At 37.6% G+C, this 13,616-nt stretch overlaps 1 protein-coding gene across 8 annotated transcripts in view; it reads left to right on the top strand.

Moving 5' to 3' along the window:
- Window positions 1-13,616, top strand: part of LTBP1 (latent transforming growth factor beta binding protein 1) — a 187,681-nt gene that overhangs the window by 63,238 nt on the left and 110,827 nt on the right. For 6 of the 8 annotated variants that reach the window (XM_063151832.1, XM_063151828.1, XM_063151829.1 and 3 more), the window contains one exon: window positions 1,492-1,659. In XM_063151832.1, the coding sequence (XP_063007902.1) occupies window positions 1,492-1,659 (168 nt within the window). Of the gene's footprint in view, window positions 1-1,319; window positions 1,660-13,616 lie in introns of those variants that run through there. The other 2 variants (XM_063151831.1, XM_063151830.1) reach the window with 1 other exon arrangement.

The raw sequence follows: 13,616 nt of genomic DNA, 5'->3' as shown, positions 1-13,616 counted from the left end.
ATTCATTTTTGTAAGAAATGTGTGGCATCTTAGAATCCAAGACATCTTCTAAATCACAATATTAGCCTTTGCTCGAAGTATTTTATTCTTGTATCTGTCAGGGCTCTTCCTTTTCCAAGCATTGTTTATGGAGAATAAGGTGGGAGCATCTGTAATACAGCTGCTGTTCAAATAGAGCAATGCCTTTACTGTAGACAAAACAATCAGCACAATTGCTTAAATTTATTTGTTTATGAAGAGCCAGAAATAAGGAGGTTTTTATTCTTTTGAAATAGGAAGATTTGTAAGATTTTCTTAATATTTTCAAAAAAGTGTTTGTCTGGAAAGTATTTCATGAACTAGGTTAGGCAGCTATCCAGACATTTTTTATTTCTATGACATCAGGAAGAAGGAGATTCTTCTCTTTCTGTGCATCATATCTTGGCATTCTTAGGTTTGATATGAAAGTACTTATTAATAGTTTCCACAAAGATGCTCTGATATATTTTCAAGAACTTGCTGGATTTATTAGTAGTATGCAGAGGACAAAATGTTTTCTTTTTAGATAATTGCAAATTGAATATGTTCTTTTCACCATTTTTCCTAATAAGTAGTTTTAATACAGTTTTTTGTCTTCAGCTGTTAGATGTTGGATCAAATACATCTGGTTTTACATATAATTCTGTAACAGGAAATTCTTATAACTAGCTTAATAACAAATTAGTGCTTGTGCAGCCTTTATTGCATTCAAGTTTTTTAAAATGACTATAGGGAAGTATATAAAAAAGGAGAATCTAGCCATTTTTTATCTTTGATCTCAGTACTTTAAAGTACTGATACTTCTCACTCTTTTCTCTGAGCTATTCATTACTAAAACAAAGGCTGACAGTAGAGCTCAGTCTATAATATGCAAATTGTTGTGGAAAAACAGTGCCAAAAATCTGTGAAGAAAAAATGGGTCCAGGCAGCTGTGTCACAAGGTTTGACCACTTCAGGCTGGGGTGCCAGGAGATTTGAGACAGATGTTTTCAGACATGCCGCATGCCTAAAACGTTTCCAGGGGTTGAGCTACAAATAGTGACTTAATAAGTGCAGAAACAGGAAAAGTATGTAGGAGTACACAAGAGTTTATTCACCTCGAGGTGCAGAGCCAGCTCTTTACATTACATCTGCCTGTCAGGGTCGGCTATTTAAGCTGTCATGCCCTTGGTATTGCTCTTTGTCTGCCTGTGAATAAAGTGCAGCATTGTGATTACTAATCCCACTCCAGTGACTTGACTTTAAATGTGGTTTTGGAGCAGATCCCGGAGTTCTGTTTGCTAAGCTTCCTACTCCTGTTTCAGAGACACCACTGGAGATCTATGAGAGAGCACTGCAGACTGCCCTCCTCCTGTAGACCTGTCGCCTTCCCCCCTGCGCCTTTTTTTTTTTTCCCAAAAGCTTTTTGAAGGAAATCAATGGATACCAAAGTGATCTGTTTATTTTTCTTTTTTTCTTTGCCTCCGCTGACAGTGGGAAATCACACTGGTCGCATCAAGGTGGTCTTTACACCCAGCATCTGTAAAGTGACTTGTACCAAAGGCAACTGTCAGAACAACTGTGAGAAGGGAAATACAACCACCCTGATCAGTGAAAACGGCCATGCTGCTGACACTCTGACAGCCACCAACTTCCGAGTAGGTAAGTACCCTGAAACTCTGTCTGTCCTTAGCTGTCCTCTCTTGACTAACAGAGGGAGGAGATGTTTTGTTATTAATACCACTTGTGCATCTGTTGCTCTTTGTTTGGAGGGCTCTGCTGAGTAGGAACCATTGTATGCTAGACAGGCTTTCTGGTGTCCTTCGGAAATGTTCCCAAAAGTTCCTTTTGTGTCTGAGAAAAAAAGCTCCCATGTTTTTCATCTGAATTTTCAGCTGCAGGGATGCAACATGCTAAGCTGAAGCTTTCTGTAAAATTCCTCCCTCAGAGTTTGTGTTAGTAAATATGGAAAATGACAGATTACACATAAGGTTGTGTTTCCTGTTTTTTACGTGTTTAATATGTATCAAATGCACATAAAAAACCTAGTGAACAGCTAACAGTGACTCTGTCTTCAAAAATTTGTTCAGAGCTCCTTAAAACTACAGCCCTTCTTAAATATGCAGTAGCTTAAAGCTTTTCTTACTGCTGACAGTAAGTCGGGTTTCATATTTGGCATTTTTAGAAACTGAAATAATGTTAAGCCTAATTAAAGGTACTGAAGCCAGTAATTTCTTTGTTAATATTTATTCTTTCTGCTTGCTCAGTAAGAGTATCAACAGAATGCCAGACTAAATCCTACAACTCTTTGACTCTGTTGAAACAAATCCTGAAAGCTACCTAGGATAATGATTAGCATATTTTAACTGTATACTAAATAGTAATTGTGTGCAATTGTTTTAGCTTGTAAGTTAAGATATACAGATATATGGGTTCGTACCTGAACACTTCAGATTTGTCATTTCCATAGGATACCCTGAGGTGCTCTTGGAAAGTATTTTTTTTGTTATCCTAGATAACAAATGAAATATCATAGTGTTGTTTTCTGGAAAAAAAAGTTTGTGAATTTCTAGTCAAAGAATGCCAAATACGAACACTGTAATTTTAGTCTCTGTCTAGAATAAACATAGAGTTCAGGCAGTGCTGGGGCTGGCCAATATTGCCGTTTTTCAAGTGCAGTGTATTTCATGCTCTGAGGGTGGGGGGGGAAAGCCATTTGAAATTATTATTCTTTTCTTCTGGACAGATGATACAAAGAGCAGTTCCCTCTTTTAACACTCCTGCTAGACTGTCAGGCTGTGGGGGAAAGCCATTGAAGTTACTAACTCGTTCCTCCATAGTATGCATATTTGTAAAAATGCATGTGTTTTGGACTAATAGTCAAACCAGTGTTTTAAAACAAGAATAGAGCAAATTTTGGGGTTGGTTTGTGGTCGTTTGGATGCACAAAAAAAGAAAAAGTATTTTGCAAAAGGAATAGTAAATCTTATACTTCTAATTTGTGTTTACTGCCAGTGCAGAATTTTACCAAGGTTTTGGCAAGAACCCCAGCTAAATAAGTTTTTTGTTTAATTTTCTGACTAGCATGAAAGGATAGGGTTATTCTTCCTCCTTTTCATTTGACCTAATTTTTCCATTGAAATTATGAAATGCTGAGAACAGGCAGTCATGTAATTTGTCTGCTATGTAAATCTGTGCTGTAACATGACCTTCTCTCAAATACTTGAAAACTTGGAGAGTGGAAATTGACCTGTGAAGACGTGTTCCCCACCTTCCTTCCTGGCCCCAGGCCACGCAGCTCTGGTGCGCTGGCTACAATGGGCTGCTGGAAACATCCAACAAAAGCAGCCTATTGTAGTACTCGATGGAAAGATAAGGGAGTCTTCTGTTGAAAAATGTGTAAAAGCAAGTTGCTACACATGGATAAGGATTTTTAGCTTGCCTGTTAGCTATTTTCACTAATACATTTAAAAGACAAGAAGTGTTTAGTGCAGCTCTAGGTATTGTCATTTTCACAGAAGAATAAGAAGGTCTGAACTAGCACTTAAAGGCTCTCCAAATAAAAATAAAAATGCTGCATGAACTTCTTAATAACTAGAGAAGAGGAATCCTTTACCTGTAGATTGAATTCTTTCACCAGTCACAGTTTTCAGAAGCTTTTGAATCAGATTTTAAAATACATACTACTGAAATAATTTTTCATATCTGTTCTCTAACTAGTGCCTCTCACTAGCTTAGGCTTGTCCTGATATCTCCTGACACATAAAGCAGAAGTAATTTGTGTCTTCCAAGATCATTAACTTTTGTTATATTTTTAGCAGCTGAATTATGTTTAACTTGTTTAAAATTTATAATTTTGCTTTGAAGTCCCTGTTCTAAACTTCTTTACTTACTGTTAATCCAAAATGTGTGGAAATTCTTATTTAGATGACTTGGTATTTAAAAATGCAACCATGAAACAAAATGTCATGTCAGGAAATACATATTTAAAGAAGTGAACAGCACTTTTTCAGTTTGGTTTTTAAAAAATATTTCTTCTTCCTAAAACCAGAGAAAAGAGTCACATGCTCTATTTGGAAAAGTTTAAAATACATTTCTGTTGCAGGAGCAGCATTCTAGTACACAAGACTGAGTTCAGGTTCTCAGATGACAGAGTAGTTAGACATCAGTTTGCTTTGTTCTTAATAATAAATTATTTCTAATAATGAGCTGTAAAATCGTTTGTTACTCTTCAACTTTATGCTGAACTTTGTAAGCACGGTATTTTCAGAGAGAGTAAGTTGCAATACCTCTACTACAGCTACTCAAGCTTTGTCATGGATTATTTCAGATTCTTAAAATGTGCTCAGTTTGTCAGTTCAGCTGAAGTTTGGTAGCAGAGAGCCCAGGCAAGGAACAAGTCCTGTTTCCTGAAAATTGTATACAATATGGATAAGCCATTAAAAACAAAAACCTACAAGTGATGGACTGAGGGGATTGCTGCTTTTCAGGTAGCTGAGATTTTTGGCTGTGGTGAAGAATAGCTCCTAGCACAGCAATTTAAGGTGATGAAAGCTTGGAATTTAAAAGGAATGACCTCTTTGATTGCCAGGTTGCTTCAGAGAAACGGTGGGGTTTTTTGCAGTTTCATTTTGTGAATGGGATATGTTACAATTAAACTAACCAACCTCCAGAATTTCATTGGCTTGGAGAATGAACGCATTTAATCTGAGTGGAAACTTCTGCTGAATAGATGGATCTTATTATTCTGTTGGATTGATCGATGTGCAGTTTGTATGGTATTTCAGTCCTGACATATCTACTGAGGCTTGTAAAACAGAGTTGATATGTGTGCACAGGCAAGGAGGGGAATAGAGTAGCACATGAGTTTTCTGTCTCTCTCAGTGTTGAAGTTACTCAGTGAGGTGTCCTGTTTCTACTCAAAATTATTCCACATTCCAATTTTGAAATGACTTCTCTTCCTGTAAGGAGTGGGAGGACAATGACTAATTTGTAACTGTAAAATGAAGCAATAAGGAATTAGTAAATGCCCAATTTCATATTTTCATGCCTTCCCCCCCACCCCCCATTGTGTAGATTTATTTAATTATAGGTTTACATTCTATTTTTTCCCAAAGGATCTGTGCTTCATTCATTGAACATGAATGAAGGAATGACAGAACTTAGTAAAGGAAGTAGTCATTTAATACTTAGGTTACTTAGGTTCATATTCACTGTTTGTTTGCAGCCCTGCATCTCATTTGAAGCTATTCATTCAAACTGGTATAAATGAGAAGTCAAAGTTGCATGCTTGCCAGTGAAAGTGCATACCTTTCTGTAAAAATTTTGTGTCTGAGCACTTGGCAGTATCTGTGTCAAATAAGGAGACAGAATCATAGAATTATAGAAGGGTTTAGGTTAGAAGGGACCTTTAAAACCATAAAGTTCCAACCCCAGCCAAGGGCAGGGACACCTTCCACTAGACCAGGTTGCCCAAAGCCCCATCCAGCTTGGCCTTGAACATTTCCAGGGATGGGACATCCACAGCTTCTCTGGGCTACCTGTACCAGGGCCTCACCACCCTCACAGTAAAACATTTCTTCCCGTGTCTAATCTAAATCTACCCTCTTTCAATTTAAAGCCACTCCCCCTTGCCCTGTCCATGCCCATGTAAAAACGTCCCTCTCCAGCTCTCTTGTAGGCCCCTTTAGATGCTGGAAGGTTGCTGTGAGGTCACCTTGAAGCCTTCTCCAGGTGAACATGGTGTCTTAAGTAAAAATGTGTCTGCTCCTTCATATTTAATAATAAATTCTGAAACTTTCAGCATGGATCACAGTGACTTGGATATTCCATCCTTTATTACAATAATGCTCAAATTATGTTGCCTCTTGAATTTTGGCACTTTTCCTATTATAACTTTCTATCAAAAAATTTTCCAGCTTTACTGTGTTGACTCTGTGTAAATGTTTTTAGATAATGAAGATTGTACAGAAGTTTCAAATTACGTATAGACTGAAACTTCCAAGAAGCAGCAGAAGCATTTTGCTCAAATTTTATTTGGTCTTCTGTTGAAAGCAGTGAAAGAAATTTTGACCAATATATTTTAAAACAATAGATTATTCAAAGAAAATTTAGTAAGAAGACCCACTATGTAATTATTATTCTAGCAGAATTTCCTATCTAGGAAAGAGTTTTGTAAGCATAATTGTTTAGAATTTAAAGCAGTTATTTTACAGAATGTTGACAGAATTCCTGAATTTTGTTGAGACCTATGGGATCATGAATTACTGTTAGTGTTGTAGAAGTTAGCATTGCTTTTTCTCCAAGCACTTCAGGCATTATTGAAGAGTAGTGTTGCTTAAAAATTGCAATTGCATGCAAGCAAGGCGCCCCTTTGGCAAGCCAGCCAGCTGCCTTTATCTGTACTTTACACATGACAGAAAGTCCAAGAGAACTGATTGGTATTTTCTTGCCTCCATTTGGTATTAAAGTTGTCAATTCTTTGTTCCTTATGATACATACTGCACAGATCCTACTACACTGAAGAGGAACTGTAAGACTGATATTTGAGCAGGATTTTCTAGTATCTTTTTGGTAAAAAGGAATGTTTCAAATAGTATTGGAAAGCTAATTTGATGACGTGTAAAGGCATATGAAAGACCAACATCTTGTGGAAGTGCTTGTGTCGATTTATTGGAATTTGCCATCACAGTCTCTTCTGGCAGTTTGTGAGGTACACACTGTTAAGTTTTTTACCCATCACATTTTGCTCTTTGGTTTTGCTGGGTTTAGTAAGAGTTGCTAGAAAGGGAACATGTTAGAAGAGACACTTTCTTCTCTGTTTTGAAGTGATGTTTGCCATTTGGTGAGTGATGTCAGCCTGTGTAGGTAACTCATCATGTCTGACCTATGTAACTCTGCCCCAGCAAAACACTGTTCCTGTGGCTTCATCTCAGACATAGCAGATAAACATGGGGAGGATTTAAAATAATTGCAAATGTGTCACACAGAGATTTTTAAAATTTCTTTTGTTAACATAAGTGAGAAGTCATTTTACTTCAATTTTTTAAAATTCTTTTATTTTCAACTTTATGTGTTCCATCAGACAACTGAATTGAAGAGAAGCTTATTTCTGGAATAACTACATAGCTCAAGAACAGCATATGATGTAATTCAGGGTTTTTTTACAGTAAATATTCTCTTTAGTAAATATTCTTCACACAAGAGTGAAGTGCTACTTTGAAATATCCTTGGGTTTTGTACTTGAACTTGCAAATATGAAGTTGTGATGCAAGAACTTTATTATTCCTTTAGTATTATCAGTTTTGTCCTTTTACTGTCTCTGGTAGCTACCTTGTAGCCTTATTTGGTAAAAGCTTTGTTTCTTCTGTTCTTGCAGTCATTCAAATTTGTGCCTCATCAGGCTTTGTTGGCTTACTCCCAGATGAAATACTATTTCCTTTAATATGCACCTGAAAACTTCTGAATTCTTGGACAACTTGGCTAAAAGAATAACTTTTTTAACTTTCTTCAACAGTAGTCAAAGAAGTTGGTCAATCTGCCAGTGTATGTGTCTCAGGAAAAAAAAAATGAAAAGGACATTAGGATTTATCCACTGCTTTATCTGGTAATTTGAAATTCAATCTGTACAAATGATGACTATGCTGGAAATATTCTTGCAGCAAGATTGTAATAGCTGTAGGCCAAGTATTTTTCCTCAGACAGTGAACTGAGTAGCTAAAATAATGACAATGGTGGGATTATAATTATTATAAATTATTCTATGCCTTATGGAAGATAGTAGAAAAAAGGTATTTCCTAGCCTGAAGAGCCACTGCAAAATTATTTGGGAGGAACCAATTATGACCACGAATTCAAAATACTTTTTTTCTTCCAGTCTCCCTTTGTTCTACAAATAAATCTGAGCTCACAACAGAATGAAATAATTTACTTACAGTCCAGGTAATATAGTATAGGCTTTTCTAATCTGAGATACTGGTGCACTACAATTCTATCCTGTAATGTAAGTGTACCATCCTATAGGCTGAGCAAAGCTCAGGGTTTTAATGCATTTTCAATTATAGGCCTCCAGTGCTCAAGTTACTAAGAAAAATTGTATTTTAACGATTTTGTTGGTTTTGATATCCACATCTGTTCAAAAAGAATTATTTCTTTCCCCCATTTATTTATCAGAACTTGTCATCAAGAAATAGTTCTGGTTTCTGCCATAGAATTTACAGCATCTGTGAGGTCTTTCTTCATAATCTTAAAGTAATTATTCAAAATTGACATCTTTACCTCAGATTCCAGTGGAGGCCAGATGCTAATTGATAGAAAGGAGATTGTTCAGTCAGATGATTTTAATGAGGTTGAACTCATACAGGTCTGTTAGCAATTTGTTTCTGCTCCCTTGCTCACCTTAAAGACTTCAGACCATCACCATGATGTCCATCTGCTCTCAGAGTACTCCCCAAACTGTCTATTACAGAGAATACAGTTTTGGATGTGCTGTCATAGGAAAAACCACAAATGGAAATGGTACAAAATACACACCTGCAGCCATTCAAAAACATGTGGAGTATGTTTCTCTCAAAGTTAAAGCAAAACAGAACACAAAGTTAAAATGCATAATGTTTTATTTTACTGTATATGGTTTTAATTTATAGACATTATTTTATGTACATCTGACTTGAAGTACTGTAAAAAGAGAACTGAGTGCATTTATTTGAATGATTACATTGTTGCATAATAATATAGACACACTCCCTAGTACAGCTATAACTATGTTATTGCTAAACTAAATGTCTTTGCACACACCTCACTGAAGATCAAGTATATGCCAACTTTGGCTTAAAAAAGAAATTGCCTCTAAATTATGCAAGTACAGAAGAAAGAGTCTGAAAATTTTCTCTACTTGTTAAAATAGGCATTTTTCATTAATAGGTTTCTTAGCAAAAGAGTTTGTATTTAATGTGTCCTTCTGGGCTTGGCACGGTCAGAAGGAAGCAAGCAGCTCTCACTGCTCTGTTGATCACAGTCTTTCCCCATTCAGCCCTTCTACTGCTTGTTCTGGTTTGTTATTCTGCTCCAGATAATTCTCATCTCTGTGCCTGTGTAGTCTGTATAGTGCTCACCTATCCATTCCACCTGTAATTCCACCTTAGATTTGAGTATCACTGTAATTGAGAGTCCTGTTTTGTAGAGGCGCTGGGATTCCTGGATTTTTCTTTTGGAATGTGAACTTTATCTTCATGATGTACACACTTGAATTCAGTGAGTTTTCTATGTATCCATAAAAACATGTTAAGAGGGTGGACCACGAACTTTCAACCAGGGATTTGTGAATGTGAATCAAGTTGAAGTCTATGGGAGATGCAAACTTTTATTTTTTGCCCACTAATCTCTTACAAAGTCTTGAGGGATGCTAGTCAATGAAAAGAAAGAAAATTGGATATTTTCTGATTGCACAAGAAGAGGATTGAGTTTTAAGAACCCAAACAGAGTACTTTTCATCTATATTTTATTAATCCAAACAACTTGTTGATTTCTCATTTTGGTTGTATTTTCAGTTTAATTTAAAGATGTTAAGATTAAATCAAATTTTTTGACATTACTCAGGTATTTCAAGTTTAGAGAAACTTTCAGCAGCTGTTCATCTCATAATTTAGAAATGAGTTCCTTGAATTCTCCCTTAGAAGGACTGCCTTTGTACATAGGATGTATATAGCAGTGGTCCCCAAATTATTCTACATTTCTATCAGTAAAATATTTTTGAGCACTCTCTCCAATATGTATTTATTTTTAAATTATATACACCCACTATTGTATATATCATCTATTTGTCCATTTTAAACCATAGGCAAAATAGGAAGTAAAAATGGATGAGAAAAGGACTAAGTGAACTCTTTTGAGAATTCATTGTATTTATTAATGGCACAAAACATAGTTCCTTCCTGCATCCCAGTGCATTTTCTGGCACACTGTGTGGGATGAGCACACCCTGCTTTGGAAACTGCTGGCATAGGTAAACAGGGGAGACCAGCTTCATAACATAAGCTGTAATACTGCCTTTCTGCAGTGCATGTGTCCATTGTACCTCTCTTATTTATTGTTTGAATGCATTAAATTCAGACTCTTATGTTAGTTACTATGAATGTAGATGCTAGAACATCTTCTGTCTAACCAGAGTTATGCAGAAAGCCTTTTGTGACAAGGGGGAAAAGGGATTTTTTTTGTGCATGTATGTATTTCAGCGCACAGGGTTGGGTACAACATTGGGGTGTGAAGCTTCTCAATGAGGTTGTACACAGCTCAGGGGAATTTTGTGCATGGTTAAGTTGCTTAGAACTGGACCTGACCAGCATTGATTGTGTTTTAGGTTTGCACAACTTGTGCAACAATTGATACATCTATTTTGGTTATAAGAACCACAATGGGTGGTGAAGTTGTCTTTTTTTAAAATGAATTTCCAACTGTACATTCTCTGCAGAGTAACCTTTATCCTTCCTATTCACTAGCAGTGACTTTTCTCCTTTCCTCTCTCAGAATTCCAGGATTTGAGTCTCTAGCTTTTCACTGGTCTCCAATGACCTAATTTATGACTCAAACTCTGAACAATATCCATCCCATTCTCACATTGTGTCACCACTGCAAGGTCAACTCCCTAGAAAACTTTCCAATTTCTTGTGATGTAGCCAGTGCCAGAAAATCATAGCCTGTTTTTCATGTTTTTTAACTCTTCCATGAATGCCTGGATTATGACCTGCTATTTGTATGCTAATGAATATCCATTTTAAAGAGTCTGTTCTTATTTTATTCTTTTAGATCTTTTTACACCAAAATGAACACTGTGGTAATGCTACAGTAATCAGAGACCAGTCTCTTGATGTTTGGAAATTTTTGTAATGACTACGGTTTCTGTGGCTTTTCTTTTTCTATTTTAAACCTAATTTTGTTATTGGGGATGTCTTCTTGTATGGTGGGATGCAGTGGATCAGTGTTCATAGACCATTTGGGTCTAAGTTTGGGGGTTCATCTGGCTCACCAAACCATACCAAGCTAGCTCAGTGAAGAGCCTACTTGTGAGTGGGTGATGAGATGCACCTGTAGGGCAAGTTGGCTTCTGGATGTCCTTATTGGGCTGCTGGGCCAGCCTGTCTTCGCTGTCAGACCAGGAAACCTCAGAGAACAGCACTCCTAACTTGTGTGGCTCAAGAAGGCACAAAAGGTTAAATAGGAATGAATCTCAGCTGTTGTGGTTTAACCCCAGCCAGCAACCAGTAACCACACAGCCACTCACTTCCTCATCAGTGGGACTGGGGAGAGAATCGGGAGGGTAAAAGCTGGAAAACTCTTGGGCTGAGATGAAGGACTTTAATAGAGAAAGCAGAAAGCCATGCATGCAAGCAATGTAAAACTAGGAGTTAATTCACTGCTTCCCACGGGCAGGCAGGTGTTCACTCACTCCCAAGAGAGCAGGACTTCGTCACATGTTGTAACAGTGACTTAGGAAGACAAATACCATCATCCCAAATGTCCCTCCCTTCCTCCTCCTCCCCAGCTTTTTGCACTGAGCATGTTATATGGTCCAGAATATCCCTCTGGCCATTTGGGGTCTCCAGTCCTGGCTGTGTCTCCTCTCAGTTTCCTGTGCATCCCCAGCCTCTTTGCCTATGTGGAAGTGTGCGAAGAAGAAAAGGCCTTGGCTCTGTGTAAGCTCTGCTCAGCAATAACTATCTCTACATTGTCAACACTATGGTCAGCACAAACCCAAACCACAACCCCATACCAGACACTGTGAAGAAAATTAACTCTAGCATGTCAGCTTAAATATCTATTATTTAGATACCAGAAATTGTAAGGATGCTGATGTCCCTGGCCAGTGTCAGCTTTACTACTTCTGTGGTCTTCAGAGCCATTGCATAACAGAGGCATGGCCAGTGTTTCTCAGAAGGTGTTGCTGTTGTGTCTGATGATAATCAAGTAGTCAGATGTCTAGGAGGAGCTCTTTCCTCTGCCCTTTGCTGCTGGCTGTTACTCCATGTGAGAGTCCAGTCTGCTTTTTGGAAATAGCCTAATAGGACAATAGGTGTCAGAGCAGAGAAATCAGTTCACTGATGTCTTCAGATTGTAGCAGTGCATGAGCAATGGCCACCCAGTGTCATTATGGTCAAATTGCTCATTAATCCTGGTGTCCTTAAAGGTGGGTAGGGCTGCTCAGCTGGCACTTGAAGGGAGGAATATAGTCTGGAAGGATCCTGTAGCAATAAAGATGCTTGTTGCTCATTTTTACCTGTCCTTCTGTTGAGTTCTTGTTCTATTGAAAATGGGTATGTTTCAGCAGCATTAAGTAATACATATTGGTATTACACATGCTCAGGCACATGAAACACTCTACAGAAGGGTAAGCCTTAAAAACCCTGGGAATGTAGGAAGGGTGGTTTTCAGCTGATACCATGCACTTGATGTCAGTATTCCTAGTTAGATGATGGCAACTAAGAAGTTATTCAGGACTGCTTAAATTGATACCTGTAAAGTTTTTATACTGCAGCATGCTTGTTTTAAGCAAGGGTGCAAACTTGTTACTCTTTCAAAGCCAGCTTTTTCTAGTTATTTTATTTCTGAGGAAAATAATACACTAGAAATCCAAAAAAGTGTCTGGAATGGCTTTTTTGTATGTGTTAGTATCATTCTCAAAGGTCTGACCCTGGCCATTTGTAAGGCATTAATTCCTGATAAACAGCAACTGGTGGGGGTTTTTGTTTTTCTTAGTATGAGTCTAAGCCTAACTGTTGTGATATACTCAGTACATCAGGGTGATGTCCAATAAAGTCAATAAATTTGACCATCTATGATTAGTGTAGGAGTGACAAAGATGACTCCTTAGCAGTGTCTCCTTTCATCTCAAAATAGTGTCTGAATCATCTCAGATATTGAGAATATTAGAAGCAGAGTTAGCAAGGATTGACTAAGCATCATGCCTGTTAGTAAGAATCCTCCTGTCAATCATTTTGCAACTACCATAATTTTTGCTATACCCTTTCTGTATTGAGTAAGCACAGCTTTAGGCCATTTTCTGTGCCACAGCATACATTGAATTTTTCTGATAGTATATTTGAATATTCTAAGACTGTTTTTCATCCATCCTGTTATTTCCAGACTGTAACAATAAGAGTTTTATTGGAAGCTGTTGGTCAGATGGTGATCATGTCAGGCACCTACACAACAGGTGTAGGGCACATCTGAGGATAGTTGGCTTATCACATGAGTTTGGGAAGATGTGATACAGGGCCAATGAGACTCCCATCCCACTGGGACCCACAATGAGAGATGAATGAAATACCTGGGGACACATTGGATGTCTCTTGGTTGAATTTTTGTGTACACATCTTCAAGCTGTGTACTTGAAGATGTACATCCAGCTTTTCTTCCTGAGTTGTTTTAAAGCAGTGAGTTTAAAGTGGAGGAACACAGATAAGTAGTACAGTGAAATTATCTGGTGCATGTTCATTCTGGATTTCTTGCTGATCATGATGCTCACTCAAAAGTATCTCTATAACATATTGCAGCCTTGTCCTTTATGATCTGAACTTGCTCCCCAAATTTCAGTATCAGGATGTTCCGTAGTTGACAGTGTAGCC

This window comes from Melospiza melodia, chromosome 3 (assembly GCF_035770615.1).
Source record: "Melospiza melodia melodia isolate bMelMel2 chromosome 3, bMelMel2.pri, whole genome shotgun sequence".
Lineage (NCBI taxonomy): Eukaryota > Metazoa > Chordata > Aves > Passeriformes > Passerellidae > Melospiza > Melospiza melodia.
The sequence above is the reverse complement of the archived record's forward strand: the minus strand, read 5'-3'. Positions and strand labels throughout refer to the sequence as shown.